Genomic DNA, 27,673 nt, shown 5'->3' with positions numbered 1-27,673 from the left:
ATATTGATATTAAGTGATCCAAATAATTGAGTTGGGAACTTACTAAAAAGTACACAGATGTATAGCTTAGGTCCTACAACTCCTTGAGTTTCATGGCACTATGAGCCATTATGTAGCCCATTCTTTTGCCTGAGGTTATCTGGAGGGGCTCTATGTGAGAATGCAAATCACAGATTTAGAGGCTCCAGACTTTCTACTGCCAAGTACAAACTATGGATAATTTCCGAGTGAGCCCATACAGCAGGAGATTCTCCAGAGGATTCATTGCAAGCAAGATGGCACTTTGTAAACATTTTTAACATGCAACAGACTCTGAACTGAAAATAAAACAACAAAAATAATATAAACATCTCAGGATGAAAAAGAGGAGCCATACCCATAGAAGAAAAACAATGAAGATATCAAGGGAGTTTTTGGTCATAAGGGCCAATGGTGGTGTCGATGTGCTGTAAACAAAAACATGTGATAGGGCGCTTTTGCTCAGTACAAGTTACACAGTGTTGCTTTAATACAGTCAATGTCATTGCAAAAATGTGTTATAGTCTGCTCATGATCTGACTGTTGTAGATGTTCATGTACGTTTGATATAAAAAACTTCATCTACAAATGATGGAAGCTATATTTATAGTTTGAGTATTTTATGGCACCAACAGAATTAATCACCACGTGTGGCTGCAGAGGGCGCTGTTGCTCAGTAAAAGTTACATAGTGTTGCTTTAATACTCAATGTGCTTTAAAGGGATAGTTCACCCCAAAATGAAAATGCACTCATCTACTCACCACTATGCAGAGGGAGGGGTGGGTGAAGGGTTTGAGTCCACAAAACACTTTTGGGAAACAGTATTGCAGCCAAATCCAATATGACTGAAGTAACTGGTGACCACATCTTCAAAAGTAAACAAAACAACAGAAAATAAAACATGACATGCCTCCATAGTTCTCCTGTGGTGTCATCCAAGTGTCCGTAAGCCCAGACATTCAAATTTGACTCGAAACAGCATCATTTACACCAAGTTCTTAGCCTTAATGTCCACGTTTGCACTTGGATCACAGCAGACGTTTAGATTAAAAACATGGTGTAAATGACGCTACACCACAGGAGCAGTATGGAGGCATTTTACATTACATTACATTACATTTCATTTAGCTGACGCTTTTATCCAAAGCGACTTACAATAAGTGCATCAACCATGAGGGTACAAACCCAGAACAACAAGAATCAAGAAAGTACAATTTCTTCAAAAAAGCAAAACTACAAAGTGCTACAAGTAAGTGCCATTTTATGTTTTTTTCTATTGTTTTTTTTACGTTTGAAGAATTGGTCAGCTTTTACTTCAACTGTATTGGATTTGGCTGCAACACTGTTTACCCCTGATATTCCAAAAGTGTTTTTTGGACTCAAACACTTCACCCACCCCTCCATCGGAATAGTGGTGAGTAGATAATGAGTGACTTTTCATTATTGGGTGAACTATCCCTTTAATCTGCTCATGAACTGACTGCTCTTATCATAGGTTTTGATGGAAAACACTTTTTTTTTTACAAATGATGAGAGCAGTGATTTTAGTTTAAGTATTTTATTGCAGTTTTCAAACAGTTGTAACGTCCGATTCCCTGCAGCACAGAGCTCCATGTGTCGGTGGGTTCCTCCGGGCAGTGTCCAGGGGGAGGTGGTGCTCCGTGGCGGACATGCAGCGGTGCTCTAACGCTATTTCCTGCCCCCTCCCTCCCCCTGTGTGCTGGCAGAGGCGGAGGTGAGTCGCCGCTGTTCGCTCGGCTCCCTGCTCCGCGCTGGGGAGACAGAAAAAGCGGCCGACGGGATTAAACGCAGCGTTAGCTCGCCGGCTAACGGTCAGCGCAGCAGCCGAGAAAGCGCCATGAGAAGCCGCCCGGAGGTGGTGAAAGTTACTCCGGGACTTTAGCGGCGTGGAAGAACGAGGTTCGCGGGGGTCATGCCGTCTCCACCAGCGGGGACTTTGAACTAGTGTTTCCACTTGTGTGGAGGAGGGGGGGGTGGGGGTTTAAGCTTAGCTCCAGTGGCTAGCGAGGCTGCTACGAACTATTTTTAATTGGCTCCGGGGCTGCTCCATGGCTCTCGCTGCTTTCTCCCTGTCATAGCGGCGGCGGCGGCGAGGAAGGGAGGGAGGGGGGTAAAGTGAACACGGGGAAGAGGCGACCCACCCCGGGGAACTTCATGAGCCGGGCTTCGACGCGTTTCTTCGGGGAGAAGACGAGGCTGGCCACGGAGCGAAGATGAAGAAGCAGTTCAATCGGATGAAGCAGCTCGCGAATCAAACAGTTGGCAGGCGAGTATTTACGTTGTCCGCTGGTCAAACCCACTTCTCTCTGCGTGGTTCTTTACTACTCAGCATTTAATTCACAATATTCACAACATTCTCCCCTTTAACTTGTTTTCTTGCTGTTGAAGCTGCTTTTTTAAAAACACCAGTAACACCACACAACCCCAGCAGCAGACAGTGTTGACATGGGAAAGAGTCATTTGCTTTCTCAATATGACGTGACGCTGTTAGTATAGCTGGGGGGGACAGTGTTAAATACTGTCTATCGGTGTGTGCAAGCCTCCCCGCTGCTGTCTCCCCCCCATAGACGGAACACACACGGGTCTAACCCCAACCAGATGTCCCCGTGTGAAGAATGAATCAGCTTAACACTGTCTGATGGAAACACCAGCCAGGAGTCCGATGATGGTGCAGTTGTCCAGACATTCTTGAACTGGATATACTGCAGATCAGTGGTTCCCAGTTTTCTCCCATCCCTACAAGTTTGTGGGCACCCCTCATTTATGTCCCTTGGAATAATTTGACATGGCCTATTTTTTTTTACTCTTCTAGTTATGTGAAAGACGACAACACAAAAAAAATCTGTATTCATGTAGCACTTTTCTACTCTTGATGACCACTAACACACACATTCATACAGTGCGTCATTGTGCAGCATCTCTATCACTCGCACACTGCCGACACAGACATCAGGGGACTGGAGTAAAAACTAACCGGAGACTAGAATCGAACCACCGTCCTTCTTGCAAGTGGACGACCCACTCTTCCTCCTGAGCCACGGTCGCGTCAAATGAGAAATGTCTTGGCAAGATATTAGATATTTTTCACCACGTCAACACAGAACACCCATTTATCATGATAATGTTACTGAATGAAGCTGGAAGCTTTTCACGGACCCTCTGTCAGTGTTGATGATTTACATTTCCCCCACAATAATCCACAAATCATGCTTTTTGTTGTTGTTGCAAGAGTCTTGTATAAATGCAGATGCAGAAGAGTTTAGGATTTCAGATGTCCCAAATGTTGTCTATTAGAGCTATTGTTCAAGTTTCAAATGGGCATTTGCGCTTATTTCTTGGCATTTGGCACAAAAGGTAGAATTATTTCCCCTGAGAACAGCTCAAAGCACAGCTTGACAGAGTCACCCAGTTAGTCCTTCAACAGGTAATAATTTCAGAGGACTATGAAGGTTTGAAAACTTATATCATCAGCTACTAAATGTATGACAATATGGGGCCCGGCCTTTGTTTCTGTGCAGCAGAGTGAAGTCATCCTATTTAGAGGAAAGATGAGGGCTAATATGGTGAAGCAGTGGATAAGTTGTTATATACCCTGGGATGCTGCAAGATTCACTTTCACTCTGTGGCGATAAAGTGGCAGAAACAGCTTCTCCATTAGTGAAACACTAGACGCCCCAGCTTCAACCAGACATAAAACTTAAAGCATAAAAAGTAGATTAATGTTTAAGTGATGGAAGTATCTGACTGCCTCCACTTAAAGCATCTCTCCCTCTGAACATGAAGCATTAAGCAGCGTATGAGTTATGTGGAGATAACGGACATACTTCTCTACAATGAGGATGTGTTCTGCTGCGTTCATGCCTGTTATCTCCAGCCAATTTGCTGTTGTGCAAACATACGGTGTCCCTGTGTTACTGGATATTGAAAGTAGCCGTGGCTGCAGCCCCAGCCTTGTGAGGACAAGAGGCTGCGACACGTCAGAGGATGTTTTCATCATGGGAGGTCGGCTCTTGTGGTGTCTGGCATTGTGTGTGTTTGTGTTGGTTGTGAACATGTGGGAGTCAACATTGTTGGGCACCTAGGTGGACGGTGGGTGCACACAGGACTGGATGGTTCCAGATGACATCACAGACAGGCTGGGAACAATAATGTGTCATTTTCAAATAACCTCGGGTCTGCAGGGCTGCCTTAATAACATTTGAATCATAGTTCCAGTTTCCCAGCATGCTCCTCTTAAGGGGTGTCACGAGTGTGCTGGGAGAACGCCTGCAATGGGTTGACAAGAAAGATTATCCACAACATTTTATGTACACATGTTAAACATTGGTATAGCCTCGTGCTCGGAAGACGTTATTGAGCATGTGCAGGGCGACAATAGCAGCGCTGTCTTATGTAAATATATTATAATTCCCACATTTACATTGAAATATATATATATATTTTTTATAGTGGTGCATTAACCGAGTATTATCTTAATTAAATTTGTTATTATTTTGTTTCTAAAATGTCAAAAACTAGTAAAAATGTCTTTCACACTTTGCCAAAGCCAAAAAATGACAATCAGATGTCTTGTATTAACATTTTAAGACATACTACAGCTGGTGCTCAGTGTCTTTGCTCGTTTCCCACGATGCAGTTGTTATTTTCCCATCCGGCGCCCATTGTTGAAATAGCAAATGCCCTCGCACCTATATGAGCACCCATGGGCGTGTTGGTCTTAAAATTAGGCGTGGTCAGGCACATTGTTGGCGCATCGCTGTCTTCAGACTGCTGATTGCGCGATTTACCAACAAAAATGTGGTCTGAAGTCAATGACGCAGTATTTCAATGTTGTTTTAAGGGCACATCATTGAAGTAAACATAGGCGGGTGCACCATGAACGTATACACTGTCTCTCCACGCCCCCTTCACCTCAAGGAGCATTGGTGGGATCCTGCTGTTGTGCAGACGGTTTGCTCCCAGCAATGACTGTGTATGTGAATGACATGGCAGACAAAACATCTTAATCACCCCCTGGTGGTTGGCTGCAGGATTTAAGCCCCTCCCCTAATTTGGGGGGGGGGGGGGGGTCATTAAAAAAAAATAAAAAAGATTAATTGTTTATTAAATTAGTCTGTTGATCAACTATTCAATTGATCAACAAATTATTTATTATTTGCTGCCCTATTTACTTAATGATCAGTGTTTTTTGTTGGTCAATCCAGACACAAGTATTTTGTATTTTATTGCGTCCTAATGCAAAAATATTCCTCTTTCATGCCCTTTATGTTGTCATAAAGGGACTACATGAAAAAAGAACAATATAGCTCTGATATTATGTTCAGCCATTATAAATAACATTTGTCCATAGAGCTTAATCACAAATATACATGTTTATAAGAAATGTTGGTCTGTGATAACTTTTAAAGAACAGTAACTGCCATCTCCCCATCATAGTGTTTATTGGATGGAAACATTAATCTACAAAGAGATTCTGCTGATAATATTGTTCCTATTGGCAGGAATCACGGCCAAGAGAAGCAGGGCAGCTGGAATACTCATAATTTCCTCACAGCACTGTACCAGCAGTAAATTATGACTGGAGAGAGTGTAATGCAGAAAACAGACATTTGTGTGTGTGCGCGCGCTGTAATTTCCTGCATGTTTGTATGCACGTGTGGGGTTAATCCCTCAAGCTCTCGTATACATGCCCTCCTGAATGAGTGACCGCTTGGATCAGAGCAAGCAAGCACACTCTGCTTTGTCCATTAAGGTTGTGCCTGCCTGCGTATCCACGTCTGCAAAAAGTTTGTTGTGCGAAAGGCCCTCTCCGCTGCCCCCTGGGTTCCTGCAATTGTATGAAGGTAGAACACTGTGTCCAGCAGGCGACCGCTCTGAGGAAATCTCTCCTTCTTCTTCTGCAAACAGGAAACTGCCTGTCACAGACGTGCTACTGCTTTCTAGAGAGTAAGAGAGAGGGAGAGCTGGGAAAATTGATGTAGGGGCAGAGTGTGAAACTGAGGTGCAAAGAAAAACAGCATGCGATTCATGCCAGGGAACATGGTTAGGATATTTATCTCTTTGTGGAAGATAATTTCCATGAGCTATCGGCTCCATAAATGCGTGTTTGATAGTGATAGTAACACCTTTTAAATGAGAAAATACAGGAATTCAGTTTTATAGACTATAACCACCAGCTGTATTAAGATAAGCTAAAACAACAATGCTCCACAGACACAGGGCAGAATTTGGCACCGCACAAGTGGTTTTTCTCAGTTTTTCTTGGGATATTGACATCACCTGTGACTGTTTAGATAAGTGTTTCAGTCACTGAGTCACATGATCAAGGAATGTGCACAGAAGCTGCTAATAAAGGACGGTTCAAAGGTAAAAGATACTGTAGAGTGAAGGAATGGGCCGTAAACCCGTGTGACCTAAGGCATGAAACTGAACCAGTAAAACAGTATAATCTGAGTCTATTTGGGGCACTGGAGCAGTAACTTGGCTCATTCTCTCTTCTACTAGCTTCACCAACAGCTCGTAGAAATCACTGTTGTTTGGTTGCAAACATTTCAAAAATATTTCAGTGCGACACTTTTGTCACAGTGCGGTGCTTTATAGTGGAGGGGAGAGTCCAGCTGCTAACATCAGAAAAATTGTTTTTTTTAAAATATGATATTATTCTTATTAATGAATGAATGAATACTTTTGTGTTATGGTTATGTTCCAGGTTAATTATTAGCTGTGAGTATTAACTTCCTGGTTGGAAAAAGAACAAAGTAAAATATGCAGCCTGGCCCTTTTCACCTCAAGTAACCAATTTCCTTTGGGCAACCCTAATATGTCACACCCCACATTTGTGTAATTGCTGCATTACTTTGAGTTTATCTGGGTCAGTAAGGTGGTTGTTAAGCAACACCAGCGTTACTTCAGTCAGTCAATGATGAGCTCATCACAACTGACTGACTCTCTAAACTACATGAGCCCTGTCCTGTAGCTCAGCAGTGTCAACAAAATCACAAATGGTTACAAATTCACCCCCTGCAATGCAAGTGTAGTAATGAAGTAACAGAGCACATGAGCTTTTCTCCTTTCTCACAGTTAATCATTCACTGGCATTATAAACAGCTGTATTATATAATCCTTTCTCATATTATATTATATTATATACAACAACAATGGCGCTATTGGCTCGGCGTTATGCAATCTGATGCAGATCTATTGTACTTGGAAGTCATGGATTAATTTGAAAGGGAGTCGAGCTGAAAAGACACAAAGAACAAAATGTCACTGTTGAGGAGGATAGGTGACTCTGGGTGTTTCCCGTGCGTCTGACCAGGCCAGTGCCGCAGGGACAATGAGGCGCGTTGCGGTGCTGCTAGGGATAAACTAGTTCGGCGTGTTTGTTTAAGTAATTTCTGCTGGTATATAATTATGATTTGGGAAGACTGACAAATGTAAATAGACTTATTAGGCATGATTAAGTTTTAAAACAAAAGTGTCAAACATTGAGTAATGCTGGACTTAAAAGGAGCAGTGACCACACTTGAGCAAAAGAGATTAGTTGTTTAATCAATAAGCTGATAAGAAGGAAATTAACCTGCCACAATTTTGATAATTGACAAAATTATTTGAATCGGTTTTCAAGTAAATATGTTCAATATTTTTTGGCTCCAGCAATGAAAATGTTAAGATGCCATTTCTCTTTCTAACTATTTTCTAACATTTTATAGACAAAATGATCAATTCATTAATTAAAATTAACCATCATTTCAGCACTAAACAATGCTGAATGCTTAAATATTGCCTAATTACTTAAGAGTCACAATATTGGGATATAAATATCTGCCAGGAAGGAAGCAATGGTACAGGTTAGCATCAATCTATAAAAGTCTGTCTTGCCCAGGTCTAACGTTAACATAACAAGTCATATAATCAGCCACATAAGCGAGGTTGTATGGGCCGAGTCACTCAGTTATCCTCCCGGCTCTCTTTTATCTGGCTCCAGTATCCATTACTTTATGCCTTAAGCTGCCAACTGTTGCAGCGAGAGGAGGCCGACCCTCCCTCCTCCCCAGCCCCGCTGATTGTGTCGAGTGGCCTGTAACAGCCGCTCTTTTGTGCGTATGGCTGCAGTATTCGCTTACTGCCCCCCTTCCGCTTTGATAGTAGATCGTCATGGTTACCCTTCTGAACTAGTGGTCACGGCTGTGCGGGGAGGATCTCTCCTAGTTAAGAAATCACATGCGGCGAACAGTGACACACTTTCCTCCAAAGGCTCCTGCTTCATTGAGGCTCGGTGGGGTTAGCTCTATTCACTCCTAGGTCAGCTGATGCAGGCAAAACAATTGTTGTTTTGTTGTTGTTTCTCCTCTGCGCAGCCTGTGCACAGCCTTTTTCTTTCTCCTCTGTGACACTGTGCTTGTTCGGGTTGGTTTGCACAAGTGTTGCTTTTATGGAGGCCAACAACCCTTAGTGTTCACATGCCCTCTGATCATGCACTTACTGCCAGGTTAGGGCTGTATTTGCAGATATCTCCCCTTCCAAGGTTTTCTTGCTCACATCAGCTGCAGCAAGCAGAGTCAATAAATAGAGCTGGATCCCCTGTCGAGCTTTTGTATTTGTACTCTTTGCATGTATACAGTTTAGTCTGGTTTCCTTTGCTGTTTTGAATAGATTCAGCTCATGAGAGGTCATTAAGTGGAGCAGATGTAAAGTGGTGGTGGGAAAAAATGTGAGTAAATGTTTTGGGGTTTTTTTGTGTCACACTGCAGCATAAGCTGCATTAAGTATTACATCAGTTTTCTTGGCATATTCCTGTATGCATGTATCCTGTAGTATATTACAATCCCTCTGGACATTAGGTAAAGTTGCAAACCGAACTTGTGGGGGAGGTTAAGTCATATGTGCGCACACAAACTTAATGAGCAATGTGCACAGGCGTGTGTGTGATCTCTAGGCCTGTTTTCATGAAAGTCTAATTGACGAACACACTGGTTAAGTTCACCTCTACAGGACCACATGAAGAGCTCTTCAGCTTGTAGACTTACACCAGAACATGGATTCCATACTGCAGCTTTATAATCACGTTGTGCATGTGTGTATCACAATGTGTGTGTGTGCCTCACTTTTGTTCATAGCTTCCAAGCTGGGAGCCTTGTCTGTAGGTTTCTGTGGCCTGTTGCATGTGTGACCTCACCATCTTGGCTGTGGCTCTCCTCCAGAGAAACTCTTTCCGTTCATCTCCAGCCTCTAGATTATTCTGGCTTGGCACTTTTAGGAGTCTCCGATCCCCCCCACCCCCAAAATGTCTATTTGTATTTCTTTCCTTCTAACCCCCATACGATCATCGGCTGTCTGTCAGTCTCTGTTTCTCCCTGCTCCCTGCCTCTGTGTTATAATTGAAAGCAGCTGTGACAAGGTTACTATAGTGCATAGAAAGCAGCTTTTGGAGGAGGGCCCAGCGAGTCACTGTCTACAGGTTCCTTCAGTTGAGATTTTACATTGGCTAGACACGCATCACAAGCAATATTACCATCATCATCCTCCTATTGGGTGTAACTAAAGAAAGTGTTTGACAAGTTTTAGTCACATGAAAGTGAAAACATGGAAAAATAGTGTGAACGAAGGCATAAATCCTCTGTACATATAAGGTTTCAGGCGCTGAAGTGTTGCAGGACTGTATCTGTAAGGGACTTGCTCACTTCAAGTTCATTTAACCAAATCTTAACCTCATATTTTTAGATGAATTTATAGTCATTTTGGCTTAAAGATAAAAGGCCTGTTAGACATTCATAAAGCCAAGAGGATCTCTGTAAATTCAGACATGACCTGCTGGAGAATTGGGTCTGGAGGTTACCTAGAGTTTACCTTTCACACATGCACAACGCAGCGAGAGGTGGATGCAGGAAGTATTAACTCCGCTGCAGAGCTCACCTGATCATGTTTACAGCACCCGACATCGTCGTCAGCTCTTATCACCACAAACTCGACATCTTGACATCTTTGTTGTTGTCTTCCACGTGTGTGTAACCGCTTTTTCACCAGGAGATATTTGTTTTCTCTTTGTTTTTCATTTTTGCGTCCCTTGATTTCAATGCATGTTTAAACCAAGAATCCTGTTTGAGATATTATTCTTTTAGCTAAGCTTTAAATGTCTAAATTTTTAGCTTTACAGCAGTCCAGGAAATAATTTTACCCAAAAAATGATTTAAAATTTTGGCACAATAGCACTGGTATCATATCAGTAATGCAAACGTTTCAGAGATTATATTATGGATAAACAAACCAATAAAATATTTGAACTGTCTCTTACAACTAATTTGCATGAAAGTATTTGCATAACTTGATGGATTTGCGTCATAATATAACCTCTGTACCTGCTAAATCAACAAAGAGCACGTGTTTAAGTGTCTTTCTGCAAGTAAAGTACAACCCAGTCATTGCATCTTTGCTAAATGAGTCTATCTCTTAAGTCGGCGCACCCCAGCTGACTGCAGTCATTGACCTTCTGCCTGTAGTGTTGCCTGCTCTTCCCTGTAGCCACAGAAGCCACCAACCTGTGATGGTGTTGATAAGCAGCAAGAGCTGAGTCTGTGTTTCCCAGCCTTCTCCCTTTAAGTGAATCTAATCTGTCTGACCTCCTCAAATCCAACTATTAGATCACTATTAATAGGCTCAGGCAGAGCAGGGCTGTGTGGCTACGCACGACATGGTGAGCCTGGCTAGCTACGGCTTAAGGAAATCAAAGCATGTTTATGCAGCAGAAACACGGCTCCTGTGTGACTCTGTCTCATTTAGCTGAATCTGTTTATTGTCCGATTTAGCTTCATGCAGACTGACTGCTGCTGTGGCCTGAAGAGAGTCATGTTTGGCCTTGGCCTCCAGCACTGGATACCAGCCTTGTTGTGCCATGGCAGCAAAACAAATAGACCCACCCTCTCCTCAAGCATTCCCACGGACGCACAAGTCAATACCTGGCACTGTTAAAGAGTTAAATGTCAGTGTGGAAACCAGTCTTTCAGGAGCATTGGCAGATATTTTCACATTGACAGAGCATTAGTAATCTGCTTATCTTGTATTGTTGTGTGTCACTGCTAATCTGTATGCTCTCTGTTGTTTTTTCTCACCCACAGAGCGGAGAAAACAGAAGTCCTCAGTGATGACCTCCTACAGGTAACTCATAAACCTGACTGTAGAGCTGTGACCAGCCCTGATCACTGTTAAGCGTCTGTTTGGCAGTGGCTGCACTCTACATCCCTTTGCAGTCAAAACAGCTCATTTGACAGAGTTTGAAGTAGTCTGACATGGGCAAACTTTGGAAGAAAGAGGGACGTGCATGAAGCACAATTCAGTATTATAGTTTTTCATCCACAGTGCACAAATGCAGGTAGTAAATAGAAAGTGCCTGTGCCCATGCCTGTGCAGAATTAAATGAACCAACTCATGTGGCTTTACACAGAAGAACCTGGAGAACATCCAGGATCAGTATTTGTGAGTCTGGTTGGATCTCTTCATGATTGTGTAATCACGGTACAAAGATTTTGAATTCAATTCCAGTAACAGCTCTGGTTTCAGTCATTTCTACAAAGTAGAATGCAAAAAAAGTATGTTTTAAATCATGTTTAATTTTTTAAGATGCATATTCCAACTGGTGTTATTAAGTTTTCACATTTATGCAGGCACTGATCCTCTTTGGTGCATGGCTTCAGTTAATTTACTCTCACATGCTGGCATCATATATCATTGAGGGCTCATGTTTTCTTTCTCACTTGACATTTCCAGACAATTCAGGCCATTTCACTTATTAGTCCCCACCCCTTGGCTTGTTGGTGTATTAATCATCGAGGAGCCTTGATGCAGTTGGAATGAAAAGCTTGTAAAATGTCACTCTTCATTTCACACTGAGAGTTACATGTCTTCCCTCAATAATAATCTGCAGCTTCAGACATATAATTAACAGCCATCTTGGTTAGTGATTCATACATTCATGGTGATTCAGTCCATATTTGGCTCTGAAGTTTTCTCTTCTTCGAACCTGTTCTTCTTTCCCTTGAAACTAATCTTTAAGTCTACATGATCTTGTCTTTAATATTATAGTGTGACTGGTCAGGGTTGGACACAGAAAACAAAAACAATGAGGACATGCAGAATTTAGTTTTGGTTTCATATTGACTTGAACATTTAATGGTCTGATTGAAGCTTGAAGAGCTGCCGGACCATATGCTGACAAAGTACAATAGAACCCAACAGATTTATCTATATCAGTGTTTATGTTTGCTGACATGCACTGATATGAAAACTTTAAGATTATTGGTATCAGAAATGTTTCTCTTCCTAATATGGAAATCCGCACCTCCCCTAAAAAACATATCAGTCTGACTCTACCAACCAAGCAGCAGCTGATGTCACTGTTTATTTCTCCCTCTCTGGTTGAAGATTGCTATAGAGTGAATTCACCTGGAGTGGCACTTGTGTTGTAAACTCTCAGGTCTGCTGCTGACACGCTGTGGAGAAGCTCTATGTGTGAAAGCTGCTGGTGCAAGTATTTCCCCAGCGGAAATATGTCAGGCGCAGACAGCAGGTGGGGTTGAGACGAAACGCTGGCTGCTCAGCAAAGACATTCCTGTCACGATTGTCTTTGCGTGTGAATGCGAGGGATCATCGGTGTTCAAACAAACTCAGCTGGCTTAACGTCACCCGCTGAAAACACCCTCTATTCTTCTTATTCCTGTCCCCACCTTCTTTTGTAGCCAGTGCATAAAACACATGTGAGTGACAGCTAGAACACACACACTGGTGTTAAATTTAGAGCCAGCATGAGTTGGTGTAACACAAGTGCCCAAGCAGACAGCAGTGACTAACCTCTCGGGGTGATTTTTCAGTGAAGAGAGGATGTTATATTCTGTCTGACAGTTGACTTTCACTGTTCCTCAAAGACGCGATTGTTTTCGGCCCCTGTCTGGAAATCGTCCGTCATGACTCTGTGAGCTCTCTCACTTCACAGGGACACTGCTGTCTGATAAAGGAAAAGGGAGTGAGCGATCACTTGACCCCTTCATTCCAGAGATGGCTGTGTCACTTAAGACAGAAAAGCTCTTTTCATCCCTTAATTATTGAGAAGCCCATCTTTGAATATTTTATAAACTTTGATGCTAAAATATATTTTTTTAATTCAATGCATTCACTTTCAATCAGCCTCCAACTTCCTATTTCTTCTGTAGCAGTTAAAGTTGTGGTTGGATGAGCCTGGGAAAGCTAGCAAGAGCAGGCTACACTTTGAAAAAAATGCAACTGATACATCCCACCCCCTTCCCATCTGCCCTCTCGTCGAAGCTTCACCCCTATGAACGCGCTTTGCCTGACAACTGCTCGAAGCTGGCATGTTTTCGTGATTCACTCGCTAACTTCTGGCTATTGTCTCTGCGTCAGCGGTGTATGCCTTGGCTTGTGAAGAATGGTCATCCGCAGTGAGAGTATGGCCAGGGTACACGCAGGCAGGCACTTCCTGCGAGGGCCACATGCACCAGCTTTTCCTTTTTAGACAACTTTATTTATTGATGGCTATTGGTCAGATTACACTCTGGACAGGGCCAACATATACAGACATCCATTCACACTCACATTCACACCTTCAGTCAATTTAGAATCTCGCATCAACCTTATCCTCAATCTGCATGTCTTTGGACTGACCAACACCTCTTTGTGACCAGTGAGTTATAAATTTTGTTCCCTCACCCTTGATTCTGTCATGTTCACGACGCCAATGCGCTACTCAGCATTCTTGTGCCAGCTGTCCTATCCTTGCCTCTCCTCTACATAGCAGCCACAGAAATACTCCGCTGTAATAGTTGAGGACATTTTACAAGGTAGCAACCAGGCGCTTTAAACACTAATGTGTTATATTCCTAATGGAAACAAAGAATATTTTGTTCATTGATGGCTCACTAAAATAACTTGCCCCTTACTGCGTCATGTGCTGTTATTTCTGTTCATTCTGGACTTGTCCAGACATGTTAACATCCTTTCTCTTAGGAACCAGTAAACAAACACTGGGGCACAGACACACCTTCTCTGTCTTTATTCCACTTCTGTCCTACTTAGCACTGGGATTCCCTGCTCTATGACGCGTCATGGGATTGACCAGCTGTTGACCTCATCACATAGCGAGTGGAAAACCACACCCATCTTTTGGTTCTGCTCAGGTTCTTCCACTCCTCCGTGTATTTTATTTTTTTAGTGCAACGCATTGTGTATCCAAGCCAAATTAGTTACAATGAAAGGAAGAACACTGCAGTTTCCCTGGTGCCATGCAACCAAAACACTTCCAATACACCCACACAGGAAGTACGTCCCTGTTAGAGTGCAAGGAGGGGAATCCCTGCTTGTTTTGTGCCTGGTACTCACTGGACTGAGTCTAAGCAGTTTTCACAGGCCTATAGCCTGTGTAAGCAGAGTGTGTGCGTTTCTTTTTTTGGTAAGTTTGTATTTAACCCAGCTGTTTTTGGAATGCCGGGGGCCACCATGGGTCAGGAATGACGTAAGAGCGCGAGAACAGTGGGAGGGAAAACAGAGGCGGATATCTGCTCTGGAATTCCTGAGTTCCGACTCCTTTCTGTTTTTGGAACACAATTGTCTGGTATTCGGTTGATCCTCCCTCTGTATTTTTCTGACTCCGTTCCTGCCCGCTTTGCCCTCCAGACCTCAGTGTACCCATTTGTTTTTGCACCCTTGTTTGTCCCAGCTCCTGCGTACATGTTTGTGTCTTTGAGACACTTCCAGGCTCGTGATTTAGTTTGTCAGATCACATTTTTCTATTTTCAAAAAAGCACAAGACACACCTGTTCTGTTACATGCAGCCCACTGCTGATTTTCCCACGAGACTAAACCAGTTCTTAACATCATCGGGCTCCAGACTACTAAGTAGACGAACAGTAACTTGCAATCATCAGCTCTTTTCATAGGTTGGTGACAGTCAGCCTAATGTTTACACTGACTGTCAGGCACCTGGCATGACTAGGACAGTGAATAGTCATCCTGCAAAGCTTCAGTTGGCCTCTGTCCTTAAGCCAGAATAGCTGCGCCCCCCATCAATGACAGTATTATATGTTGTCACCCGTAAAGCACAGAGTGGATCTGTGTAGTCCGGCTAGCGGACAGGAGAAAGCCTGTGTAATCAAGAAGGCCTTTTTTAAGACCAAAGAGCCCGTCGCTCTCTGTCACAACCCAGTGGCTGTTGCTATAGAGACACTTCCGATGAGTCATCTGTTTGAAAGATAACAAATCAGCATTGTTCTGAAGGGACAAGCCTTATCAATCATGTTTATACTTTGACCCGTGATGCCTCCAAGGCAGCTGAAAATGAAATCTCAAGGGTGTAGTTTCACTGTTGTAGGATGGAGACAAGTTAATGGTGTTGATGAGATTACAGACAGTGTGTAAGATTTGGGATCTGTTAACAGAACTTGAATATAATATTCAGAGCTATGTTTTCACCATGTTTTCATTAGCGTAGAACAGGGATGTCCAACTCAATGTAGTTCATGGGCCACATACAGACTATTTTGATCTGAAGACAGCTTGACTAGTAAATCCAACCGTCTTTATCTGTACCGCTTATCCTTTTTTTGAGGGGGAGCTGGAGCCAATCTCGACTAGCAAAGCTATGACCTAATAACCTCTAACACTTCCAAAGGCCTGTCGATTGTTGGGGCGCACAATTTCTGCAGTCTTCACCACGTCTTCACAAACTCCCCCTCAGAGTATGGCTTTTAATTTGATGTTTCTTTGTTGGCAGTAATTTAGCTAGCCTTCACAGCTCCATCTCTGAACTCTCTGTTAAGACCAAACAGAGGCTATTCTTACCAACCTACAATTCAGTTACCCTGTTCTTGTTTATCCTTACAAGTTACTGTGTTTTTCACATTTCTTCAACCAAATGCAACTTAGAAAGATTTCAATCTAAATGGGGGATGACTTGAGTTCTGACATTCAGAAGATATTTATGCTCTCACATCTTTGGTTATGTGCAGATCGAACGGCGCATGGAGTTGGTGCGGGTGGTGTCCCACAACACGCACAAGAGGATGGTGTCGTGTCTACAGGGACACATCGGTGCAGACGCAGAGAAGAGACATGTAAGACATAAAATAATTTTCCAATAAAACATTTTTATTGCTGCAGGTTATGAGCTGTTGTGGATGTGATGTGTAATAACACAATCTTTTAACACCACCCTCCACATGAATTTTGAGTTTTCACTGTTTACAGTAAAAATGACGACAAAGTATCCACAGTAGGCCCTCAGTGATTTCTTTTTTGTGTTTTCTACCCCACATCAATCAAAAATGCACTACAGTCCGTACCACGCCTCTATACAGGAAATGGTCAGGTAAAGGACTGATTACTTATTCCACTCTCTGGTCCTCGGCACCACTCGCTCCATTTCCCATTCAGACATCTGTCATCTTTATTCACAATGCATGACACTTTTTCCTTTGGGGTTTTCTGGTATAAAAAACAGGATGTTGAAGAGTCATAAATGTTTTTGCACAAATATAAACTGTCTAATTTTAAAAGGGAAAAAAAAAAAGAGGTGTGAGTGCTGTCATTTGATAGATGTCTTCCTTCCCTAGTTTGCACCTTAAGTACCATTTAACATCCGTATTTTCCTCCTTTTGCTCTGAAAGCTCTCTTCCTCTTCCTGACTCTGTGAATTTACTGTTGTGCTCCTCAATGGAATGTCCTTGGTGGGTTTTCCATTGCACACTGAAGTTACTGTATAGAAATGGGTAGCTTTGTGTCTATGTCTCAATATAAGTCTTATCTCTGGCTTCCTCTATCCCTCTGCCACACACGTACACACACACACAGAAAAAGCTTCCTCTGACAGCTCTGTCCCAAGCGATGGTGGAAGGTGGAAACCAACTGGGAGAAGACTCCTTGATAGGGTGAGTAGGTGATTGATTGACGTACAGCACATCCAGTTCCTTGTCCATGGCAACTGTTGCTAAAAGGAGCAGATGCACCCCAGAGAGTGTGAATTTCAAGGCCGAGTATTCAGGCCGTGCAATCTGCCCAGTTTTGTTTTGAGTTGACGGGACTTTCAGCAGTTCCCTTTGGTGATGGTCAAATCATTCATTGTGACAGAGAGGCAGTTTCTAGTTGAGGTTCTAGAAATTGACACGGCAGACATGTGTCTGTCTGGAAGTTAAGAGGAAGAGAAAGTAAGTCAGTCTGTCTGCTGTCATACTGTATGGTTTTATTTTAAGGCTCAGAGGTTTTATTGCTTGAAAAACCTAAGCCTAAATCTCATCACTATGTGCTCCTGGACGTGCGCAGCAAGAAATGATAAGATTACAGTGACTTGGTTTTGCTTTCAGTTATTGATTGAGAACAGAGATAGAACTAGTGGCCCAGACTGAGCTCCTTCTGTGTTGTAAAGATGAGGTGACGTGTCATTGCACTGTTTCCAGAGAACCTCACATCCTAACCTCATAGTGCTGATACGATAGTGAGGCATGAATATGAGTATGTTGTGATTTTAACACTCTTCTCTCTCTTTGTTCGGGTGTGTGCATTAACAGGAAGATGATGGAAGTGTGCGGGGAGGCAGAGAATCGTCTGGCATCAGAATTGATGCAACACGAGCTGCAGATAGAGAAGGACGTTCTGGATCCACTCAGCCAGCTAGCAGAGGTCAGGAAACCTCACTACTTGTGGACACAACCACAGCGGAACACAAGTTTAAATATTTAATAACACATTTACAGCTTGTTTGCTTGTTTAAATAGCCGTTACATCCGTTTTTGGTCTAAATCGTACTAAAAGAGATGAGTTGGGTCTCTTTCGGGTATTAACCGTCCACTTGCAGAAGAAATGGAGATTTGGGCAAAAGTCACATGTTTCCCATATTGGTTAGATTTAGTAACATGAGCCCGTGAGGTAGGAGTAAAAGTAAAAGTCAAAACAAAACTAACTCATTCCGTCGCAATATTAGCTTAACACAATAACTTAAAGACTACGAAGTTTCCCGAAACATTACACAACTGCTGGCTTATAGACATTGATTTCTTTGTACCTAAAAACTGTTTTGTTTGGAAAGAGCCAGGAACGAGATTCACAGGTATGCTGTGATTGATGTGATTCTTTTGTGCCATTTTAGTATAAATTACATTGTTGTCACCTGCTAAACAAACCAAAATAAATTTGATATTTATGATTTAACTGGCTAATCAGCAGAAAAATCTTAGTCACTCAGGAAGAGAAAAAACATTGTTTGCCAGGTCTTTATCACCCAAATTACTTTTTAGGCCTGCTCAACATGTTTCGGGTCTAATTTTCTTAGGTGGACATCCCCAACATCCTGAAGCAGAGGAAACAGCTGGCCAAGTTAGTGCTGGACTACGATTCTGCCAGAGCAAGGTCCGTCTCATCACCGCTTACCTTTTAACACAAGTCCACATAATTTCACATTGTGGTTCTGTCACACAGAAATAGTCTCAATTTTCCTTTGTCTCTCCAACTTCAGATGGTTGCAGGCAACCAAGTCAATAATCTCAGGAACAAATACACAAGCACTGACGACCAAGGCTGACCTACTCAAGGAGGAGGTGGATGAGGCCATGAACAAAGTGGAGCTTTGCAAGGTAACAAGCATGTAGATGATTCATACGTCTTTATAGTCGCGTTTATCAAGTTCAAAGCCGGCCATATGTATTTGATCCTGAATGAATGGGAAGGCTAAAGGTCATTTATGGTCTTGGGGCACTGAGTAACAGAAATCCTGGTTAGAACATTAAACCAGTAAGAAAATCATCACCTCATTTGCTTGACAGTCCAAGACCCTCTGGCTCTCAGCTTGCTGACGCACACAAATGACTGAAAATGCCCCGTCAGCTCCGTGCATGTGTGTTTGCATCTGTTCAGTTGAGTCACTTGTGACTTTTTGTATTGGCTGCGTGATGTGTCAGGGTTTTCTGTCCAGGAAGCGCAGAGCCTTGTGTTTCCTTTCCCCCCATTCTCCCTCCCAGTCTCACTGAGGCCTGCCAGGAGCCTGGAGGGTTTATGACTCACGTGGTGCTTAGCTGACCACTGATGTCCGTCCGTGTGCCACCTAAAACAATCCATTCTCTTGATGGATGACACTGCGGAGTGGAGATGGAGATCATTGATTTATTAATGACAGTTAATGCAGCAATACTGCTCTTTCCCTTTCTTGGCTTGGATTTTTATGCACTGCTGTAACCAATATTAGAGAGTAAAATGTTCTGGTACAGATCTATTGGCCTATGTAACAATGTGTATGTGTGTTTACACATTTGAAAAATTGCCAATGACTCGTATTGTTTTCAAAACCTTAAAGACGAATAAATGTAATTTACAGTGTATCTATAATACGCTATTATAAATATAGAAAAAAATAAGACGAAACAAATACAACCAAATATAGTGATATAACTTGTATTAAAAAAATAATGATGAAGGCACATCTTTTCTGCTTTGTTTATTCTGTAAATACAAGTTTTCATATCTATAAACATAAACACAGATACCGACATGTCTGTAAAAGGCTCTTATTGGCTGATACTGTCGGCCATCTGATATATTGGTCCTGCTCTAATATAAATAACGTTTTGTTATCATTCAGTGCTCCTCCTGTTTAACTTCCCGTATTTCCTCCACAGGATCAACTTGCTGCCGACATGTACAGTTTTTTCTCAAAGGAAGGCGACTATGCCTGTTACTTTGTAATGGTAAGCTCAGCGTGTCAGCAAGTCCAACATGTGTTTGCATGAGTTCCTGTGGGAATATTCACAGCTGCAGAGTAACCGGGGGGGGGGGTTGAACACAGACTTTTATTTACTTTGCTGTCATGTACTTCACTGCTTGTCTGATTCTACTGACTCTCTATCTCTCTCTGTTTCTGTAGCTCTTAGAAGCTCAAGCTGATTACCACAGAAAGTCTCTCACTCTTCTGGAGAGCGTCTTGCCCACCATCCAGGCTCAACAAGGTATACTACACGTAAACAAGCCTTTTCACTCACACCCAGTAAACACGAAACAGAGCAGCGGTGTTATAGAACAATCACACACGAGTGTGTGCGGCTCGTAGTACTCTTTTATATGTGTTCTGGAGAATGTGTGTTTTTCTTTGGTGCCTCTGTTGCGTGTTGTCCCTTTCAAACAAACCTTTTGCTGATGGACAGAAGTTTGTGTTTCTTATTCACTTCAAGAAATGAACCAGCTACTGCACCATTCAGTTACATCACTCTGGTCTGTTTTTCCAAAATTCGGAACTACACTTACCCCATTTAAGGTAGAAGGCCATCACTGAGGCGCCGATATTAAAGAACACTCCTGTGTTTTCCAAAAATAATCTGTTTTCCACTTTACCCACATAATGTCTCCCATTTAAGCTCTCCCTGTTTTTTGTCTTTACCCTCTTAAGCTGTTAAAGGAGGTTGTTGTTTCCTGCACTAAACACATGTATCTAAACCACACAAGCCTGGTCTCCCAGCATGTGGTGATGACTCACGAAGTACACACACACACACACACACCACACACACCTGGGTTTGGCTGCTCCCCCAACCCATTGCCATTTCAGTCTTCTGCCTCCCCATTCTCTCACATTAGCTCACACACGCACATAAATAGAGAAGGAAGGTCGAACAGTCACTCCTGCTGGCTGGGAGCATGTGGTTATTATTATTTATTTATTGGGGGGGGAGGTTAGCAACTGGCCCTGGGGAGAGTTGTTGACCCAGAAATCTGCCATAGAGACCAGCAACAGACTGGTTCGCACTGAGTCCTGTGCAACATGAATAAAGTTACAGTATCTAGTCTCACTGCCTCCCTCTCATTATTTATCTTCTCTCTGGTGATCAGACTCGTGGACAGAGAAGCCTGCGTTTGGCACAGGGCTGGATGAACACCTGAAGAGATCTGGAAGGGAGATCGCTCTGCCATTAGAGGCCTGCGTCATGATGCTTCTGGAGACTGGCATGAAGGAAGAGGTGAGGAGGTTAAGATAGAGACAGAGGGAGAGATCAGACAGAGACTTGTATAGACATTTCCTCTTTGTTTGATCAATAAGAAGTGTAGGTGGCAAGCTGGGAGTGGGGAGTATGGATCACCCTCTCCTAATGTACATTGGCTGTGCTATCTACTTGATTTGTTCATGCTGCATGTGCCTGTAATTGGAGAAAACGGTTAAATGGGTTCAAGTTAGGACACACACAAAAAAAGGATGCCTGTCAGGTTCGGGTGGGCCTGGCTACCTTTCGCTTTGTGGCCCGAGCTGCACTTTAGTCTCCAACAAGACACTGTCATAAGAAATGAGAAGAATTGAGTGTCATGTGGGGCAGCAAGACCTCTAAGAGGTGACTCTCAGGCTCAAGAGTAACTCAACTGACAAAATATCATCTGAAATGAGAAGTTCCTCCTATGGTCTTGTGGACTTCTCTTCAATCATCAAGCCCATTGTTAGCAGCCACTGTTTGTTATAAATGTTATGTCAACGCAAAACAATGTCAGCAACCACCTGATTGAAAAAAAGTGTTTAAATAGCTCAATCACACTCTGATTGTGCTATTGTATCTTAAGAACTAGATATTGCCCTTAGTAAGCGATGGAGACCAAAACAGAGCTACAGGACTGAAAATTGTCCTTGAGTCACAACTACCGATTTTTTTTTAATGTGAATTTTAAAAAGGCAGTTGTTTGCCAGCATGTTGTATAGCATGTCATCTTTAAATGGTGATAGTATGTCAGGGCTGTCAGCTTGTTTTTGACTTTTTCTACCTGCTAATTGCCAAAAGACGATAAATTCAACTTCAAATAATAGTGACCAGCAACAGTCAGTACTGATTCAGAGGTAACTAAACATCGTACTCCAAGTTAATTCCCTCTACAGTATTTTATACCATGGATTATGATTTTGTTTGTTCATCTTAATTGCTCTTATGTTCTCCTTGTGTTACCATGTGTGAATTAAAGGAGCTGTCGCAGCTCATTAACATTCACACGAAGCTGTGGCTGCGATTAGCGGCTCTACTGGACATTAACGACAGCGAGCTTTAAATCGTTTGCACGTATAAACATCTTAAGGCTTGAGGAGATTGGCGCACAGACAAACTGTAAACAGGGGAAACTCTGTAAAGTTGTTCCAGAGACACTGTCGCCCTGATGATTTATGAAATGCGATGTCCCTTTCCCGAAAACAAATTTAGAATACAATAGAATCCACTTTTCCCCCGTCCATAAATCAGAGCGTTTCGTATGTGTACGTGTTTGTGCAAAAAATTTTAAGAAAAAAAAAGAAGTAGAGAGAGTGCAAGGGTTAACTGCAAAGGGCGTTATTTGTGGCCCTATTCATTCCCTGGTGAGCCCAGTGTGTGTCATTGTGGTGTGAAGACGGCCTTTGTTTATGTGTCAAAGTAAAGAGCTTGCTGTGCTGTGAGTGGAGGGTGTATTTGTTTGCCTGCTTTAAGGCTTCATTATGTGCAGCTGGCTGGGGGAGTGTATGTAGTGGATTTATATACACACTATGTATAATTGACTGTTCAGAAAGTGTGTGTGTTTGAGTGAAAGCAAAGGGTGGTGCGTGCACATTAAATGCCTGCAAGTATCGCTGCTGTTGTTCGTTTGCTAGCAAAGTTACTGTGGGTTATTTATCTTTTTGTGTGTGTGTGTGTCAGGGTCTATTCAGAATCGCAGCAGGAGCGTCCAAGCTAAAGAAGCTAAAGGCGGCACTGGACTGTTCCACTTCACAACTGGAGGAGTTCTACTCCGACCCCCACGCTGTTGCTGGTACGTCCGAAAAAACCAAGGCTATTTTTGAATTACTGTATTTTTTTTGGTATAAAACTTCTAAACAGTTGGTATTTGTGTCTTCTTGACTTCTCTGTGACATCCTCCAAGGCTGGGCTCAGACTACCGGAGTTTTAAAGACCGAAACGATTTCAAAAATCAGGTTCCATCACAAACATAAAGAGAAACGTCACAGATATTCTCTATAATCTTCTTAAACACACCCACACTGCAAGATTAGAAAATATTATAGGATATTAAAATGATTGCTCCAGAGGCAGCGACGCACCACTTCACGTCTTATATGTTATGTGTTCATGGGGAAGCAGATGTTTAAAAAAAAGAATGTGGAGTGAAGCGTCAAGTGGCTCTAATATTAATTAACAAAAGCAAAAAAGGAGTCTGGTTCAGAAAATGGTCAGAGAGACCCGGGCAATACAGATGACCTATTTTTCAGGTGAGATTTTCTCTGTCAGTTATGATATGTGTCAACAGTGGCACGCTAGCTGACAATAGCCCCAGAATCTTAATCGTTGCTTTGCAGCACAGCTGCTCTGATGTCTTTCTCTCCCCCATTGCCTCTGTAATACTGTTAATACAATACTTCTATTAATATTAATTATATGAACTATTATTAATAGTACAATAATGTACTATTAATATTGTAATCATCCTGATTTTAAATCCTAAATATTGAACATGTTTGATAATTATCGGGGCGGTGCTAATGTTTCTCTGGGCAGTTTGGGAGGTTTAAGAAAGGCTCCGTAAGCCCTCAGAATACCAGATACCTGGGCTGAACATCTGTACTGACCAAGAGTCTCTGGGGCCTGAATCGGGTTTAAATCGGCCCGAAACGTCCTGAAGTCTCAGCCCAGTTTAAATGATGTGTTATGTTCTGAAAAGTGGATTCAAAACTGAAAGTACAAATGGACATTTTGTTTCAGGAGCACTGAAGTCCTACCTGAGGGAGCTCCCAGAACCTCTGATGAACTACCAGCTTTATGATGAATGGATCCAGGCATCCAGGCAAGCATCACAACATTATCACTGGAAATAAGACAAATCACTGTACTGCAATTAGGAATGTATATTTGGACCAAGTACTATATGTCCCTGCTTTCAATCGTACGTTTTGTTTTCTATATATCTAGTGTGACGGACCCAGACAAGAGGCTCCAGGCACTCTGGGTTGTATGTGATAAGCTACCAAAGAACAACAAATCCAACCTGAGGTTTGTTGTTTTATTGTTATACAAGTCATGACCGTAATGCTTTAGTTTTCCTGTGGTATGACATGTTTACATCTGTGCTCCCATGCAGGTATCTGGTCAAGTTTTTAGCCAAACTGGCTCAGGACAGCGAGACGAACAAAATGACGGCGAGCAACATCGCTATTGTCCTGGGACCCAATCTGCTCTGGGCCAAAACTGAGGGGTGAGAGGGGATTGAGAGGGAGGGGACAAAATTGATGATGGACATTAAAAAAAGAAAAGGGTAGATGTATGTGACAGTCTTTGAAATGCATGATCCTGGTGATGGTTGAATGGATTTCAAGAAACAATAGTCTTTTATTTTAGCCTATTTCATTCTGGTGAAAGAATCTAATTTTTGCTCATCTATTTGTGTCCACCCAGGAGTCTGGCTGAAATGGCTGCAGCTACCTCTGTGCACGTGGTGGCCATCATGGAGCCCATTATCCAGCATGCAGACTGGTTCTTTCCTGAGGGTAGGTTCTGGAGCCCTCTCCACCTGTTGTTTCTCTTTATTCATTGTAGCCAGTCACAGGCTATCGTACATCAGGGACACACGGCGAAGGATATTGATGTCAACTGCCTCGTAAGATAGACAGTCAGCATTGATCAAGCTTCCAAGCACCAAGATAAAAATCACTCTCGTGTCTGTCTCTTGTTCCTGCTAGACCTCTCTGCAAGATGTACTTTATTTTATCTGGGTAAATCTTATCTGTCCCTGCAGAGGTGGACTTCAACGTGTCCGGCATGTTTGCAATGCCCATACCTGCATCAAACCACAACCACAATCACCTGGACTATGACTGCAGTACCATTGAGAGGAAGAGGCCTGGCAGTTCGATGGGACCAGAGAACGACTCAATGCGCAAAGACAAGTAATCAGCCACGATTTTCTCTGTTGCTCCTGCTGTACCACACCGTTGATCGCTTAATCCAGTGAATTAATTCTTTGGAAATAATTTCACCAGTTGCTTTTCCGGGTCCTTTTCTTTTGCTTCTAGTACATTTTGGGCTAATTTGGATTCTTATAATATGACCCTTAACACTGTTTTTACTGACTTCTCTCTGTGTGCTCTGGGGTTTTGGTGATTTCTCCCTCCTTTAATGTTTCTCTCTCACCGTCTCCCCGCCCTCCCTGTGTAGCACCCCTAACAAGCACTCGGACCACACCCTCCGTAGAGGCAGTAACACCTTAGGTAGAAAGCAGCACACTTCACCTGCCTTCCAGCCTCCTTTACCCCCTGTGGAGGCTCCAGGGCAGGGGCACGGGGCTGGGCAGGTCCCCCAGCCCTCAGCCGAGCCCCAGCCACAAGCTCCTCCAGGGGGGGCTGGGCCTGACGCTGGCCAGCATAGCTTGGCGCAGAGTTTGGCTGCTCTTGCAGCCGCTCAGCAGCTTCTAGCCCAGCACACAGAAGAGCTCAGGTAAGGGCTGCTCTCCTGCATCTCTGCTGCTGGTGGGGAATGACACTGCATGCCATACAGACAGACAGACTGACAGATGGACAGTTGTCATGTAGTGTGAAGACATATCTGCCAACTCTTTGAACTCAGTCATAAAGTGCAGTTGATGCATGCTTCACTGGTAGATTCTAGACACCTCCTCATGTCACGGTCACTTTGGTTCAACTTGTTTCTCCCGCAAAAACCACAAGTTTTCTTACACCACCACCAGATCCAGCTATGCAGACTTGTCTGAAGTCAGCCCACAGACACGCTACAACAATGGCTGCTGTCATTCCGCTAACAGTCGCTTTCAGGGCCTCTGGACTTCCCATCCTTCTGCTTTTTCTCCCCGAATCACTGGAATCAGCACTAACTGGCTCAAACTGCTTTGGGAGGCCTGGACGTTAGTGTCCGTTGTGCAGCGGCTGAAGGGTTTCTTTGATTTAGTTGCTGAAAGGACAACATTCACGTCCACACAGATAAGACTATTCAGCTCAGCGTTCTTTTGCTCCCACACACTGTTGGGAAGGTGAATTTAGATGAGACACCCAGATAAGAATTGTTAAGTTTATTATCACAACACCTGACGCCGCAGATGAGTTTCATCTTTATTTTTAAATCACTGAGCTTTATTAAATACCACTCAGTAGTGGATGCTCTCGTAGAAGCAGTGCTCCAGAATTTCAGATTTCAAATTAGTAGGTTTTAAAACCCTCTTTTTCTCTTCATCCTCTCTAAAGCAACCCAAGGCTACGTGACTCCACATACGGCCTGACCCCTCTGCTTCAGAGGAACGGCTCTGGAGGAGGGGGCCCGGCTGTAGGACACATGGGCACTGGGACCTCTGGGGCTGGATCCATGGGGCCCAGCCCTCACACGTTGCGCAGAGGTGAGACTCTGCACTCTGGTACAAAAAGACATATTTCTATAAAGGTCGTGACTCATCCAGGTCAAATTATGTGTAAAGTTTGAATGAAAATATATTAATCCAATATCTTTTCTTCAATTAATCACATCTTCAACATCTTCCAGGTACCAAGAAACAGGCTCCTCCCCCTCCTAAACCGACAAACCCCCCTCCCAGCCAGCCCTTTAATTCAGTAAACCACGCCTCCTTATCAGGCTCCTCCCAGTCCCTCAGCCCGACCCCCAGACCTCTCTCCAGCCACTCCCCCACCTCGCCCACCTCTCCGACCTCCCAGCCATGTGCCACGCCCAGACGCCACTCCAGCAACCAGCCACCGATCCAGGCGCCCAGCCATCCGCCCCCGGAGCCTCCGACACAGACCAGTCCCCTGATGCCGCTCGCATCACTCGGCCAGTCCGGCGGGGACCAGCAGAGCTCGGACCCCTCGCCTCCGGGCACCCCGACCCCTCCGGACACCCCTCCGCCCTCCACCGCCACCCAGGATGCAGTCGCTCCTCCGTCCCCGTCTCCCTACCAGTCGGGCTCTCTTCCCCGGCCGCGACCCGTCCCCAAGCCCCGGAACAGACCCAACGTCCCACCGCCGCCTCAACCCAGCCCACTGACCGGAGACACTAATGGGATCTGTGCCACTGCATACAAGATGATGGGTGAGTCTTAACTCTCAAACAACAACTGCATGTCAGTCTGCAGATGAATGTCACTGCTCAACACTGATGTACTCTCTCTCTAATAGTCTTGCATTGTAACACCTCTGCAGGTTAAAGAAGCACTTGTGAGAGGTTTGTTGTTAATTGACCTTTTCACTTGCACTTTTTGTTTGTGTCTAGAACTCTCACTCTTCATCATTGCCATTTTGTTCTGCCTGCTGCCACCACCAGATCTCATTTACTGTAGCCCTGATGCACGACTCTCATCCTGCGTATTAAAGTCCATCTATTAAGAAACCCATTTCTGATTTTGTTAATAAAAATATTCATGTTACACAAAACGACGAGAATATAAACCCTCGGGAGGGAAGGTGAGTTGATAATAGTCCAAACCAGTTCTATATAATACACCTAGTTCACTTCATAGACTGTATATAAAGATGGACGACATGACAGCTTCACAAAAATGAAGCCTAATCATCTGACTCGTCCCCTGTGGGCTGGCTGAAGTGTACGTCATGGATCCTGCCTCCTCTATGTTAGTGGTTGGGACATGGACCCAAACTAACAA

General features: G+C 43.4%; 1 protein-coding gene across 6 annotated transcripts in view; it reads left to right on the top strand.

Moving 5' to 3' along the window:
• The first annotated feature begins 1,606 nt into the window (after nt 1-1,606).
• The window catches only part of arhgap17a (Rho GTPase activating protein 17a), a 30,066-nt gene continuing 3,999 nt past the window's right edge, over nt 1,607-27,673 (top strand). For 3 of the 6 annotated variants that reach the window (XR_004612089.1, XR_004612088.1, XM_034569796.1), the window contains exons 1-20: nt 1,609-2,306; nt 11,155-11,194; nt 16,051-16,155; nt 16,377-16,409; nt 16,892-16,968; nt 17,605-17,716; nt 18,366-18,442; nt 18,549-18,666; nt 19,705-19,773; nt 19,950-20,031; nt 20,909-21,036; nt 22,720-22,831; nt 23,779-23,860; nt 23,986-24,066; nt 24,155-24,268; nt 24,469-24,560; nt 24,809-24,959; nt 25,228-25,506; nt 26,268-26,416; nt 26,560-27,102. Coding sequence is in view for 4 of the 6 variants with exons in the window: in XM_034569796.1 (XP_034425687.1) it covers nt 2,254-2,306; nt 11,155-11,194; nt 16,051-16,155; nt 16,377-16,409; nt 16,892-16,968; nt 17,605-17,716; nt 18,366-18,442; nt 18,549-18,666; nt 19,705-19,773; nt 19,950-20,031; nt 20,909-21,036; nt 22,720-22,831; nt 23,779-23,860; nt 23,986-24,066; nt 24,155-24,268; nt 24,469-24,560; nt 24,809-24,959; nt 25,228-25,506; nt 26,268-26,416; nt 26,560-27,102 (2,497 nt within the window). In the remaining 2 variants the exon portion in view is untranslated. Of the gene's footprint in view, nt 2,307-11,154; nt 11,195-16,050; nt 16,156-16,376; nt 16,410-16,891; nt 16,969-17,604; nt 17,717-18,365; nt 18,443-18,548; nt 18,667-19,704; nt 19,774-19,949; nt 20,032-20,908; nt 21,037-22,719; nt 22,832-23,778; nt 23,861-23,985; nt 24,067-24,154; nt 24,269-24,468; nt 24,561-24,808; nt 24,960-25,227; nt 25,507-26,267; nt 26,417-26,559; nt 27,103-27,212; nt 27,235-27,673 lie in introns of all 6 variants that reach the window. The other 3 variants (XM_034569798.1, XM_034569797.1, XM_034569799.1) reach the window with 3 other exon arrangements.

Source organism: Hippoglossus hippoglossus, chromosome 19 (assembly GCF_009819705.1).
Source record: "Hippoglossus hippoglossus isolate fHipHip1 chromosome 19, fHipHip1.pri, whole genome shotgun sequence".
In the NCBI taxonomy this organism is placed as follows: Eukaryota; Metazoa; Chordata; class Actinopteri; order Pleuronectiformes; family Pleuronectidae; genus Hippoglossus; species Hippoglossus hippoglossus.
This window is presented reverse-complemented; position numbering and strand designations above follow the sequence as displayed.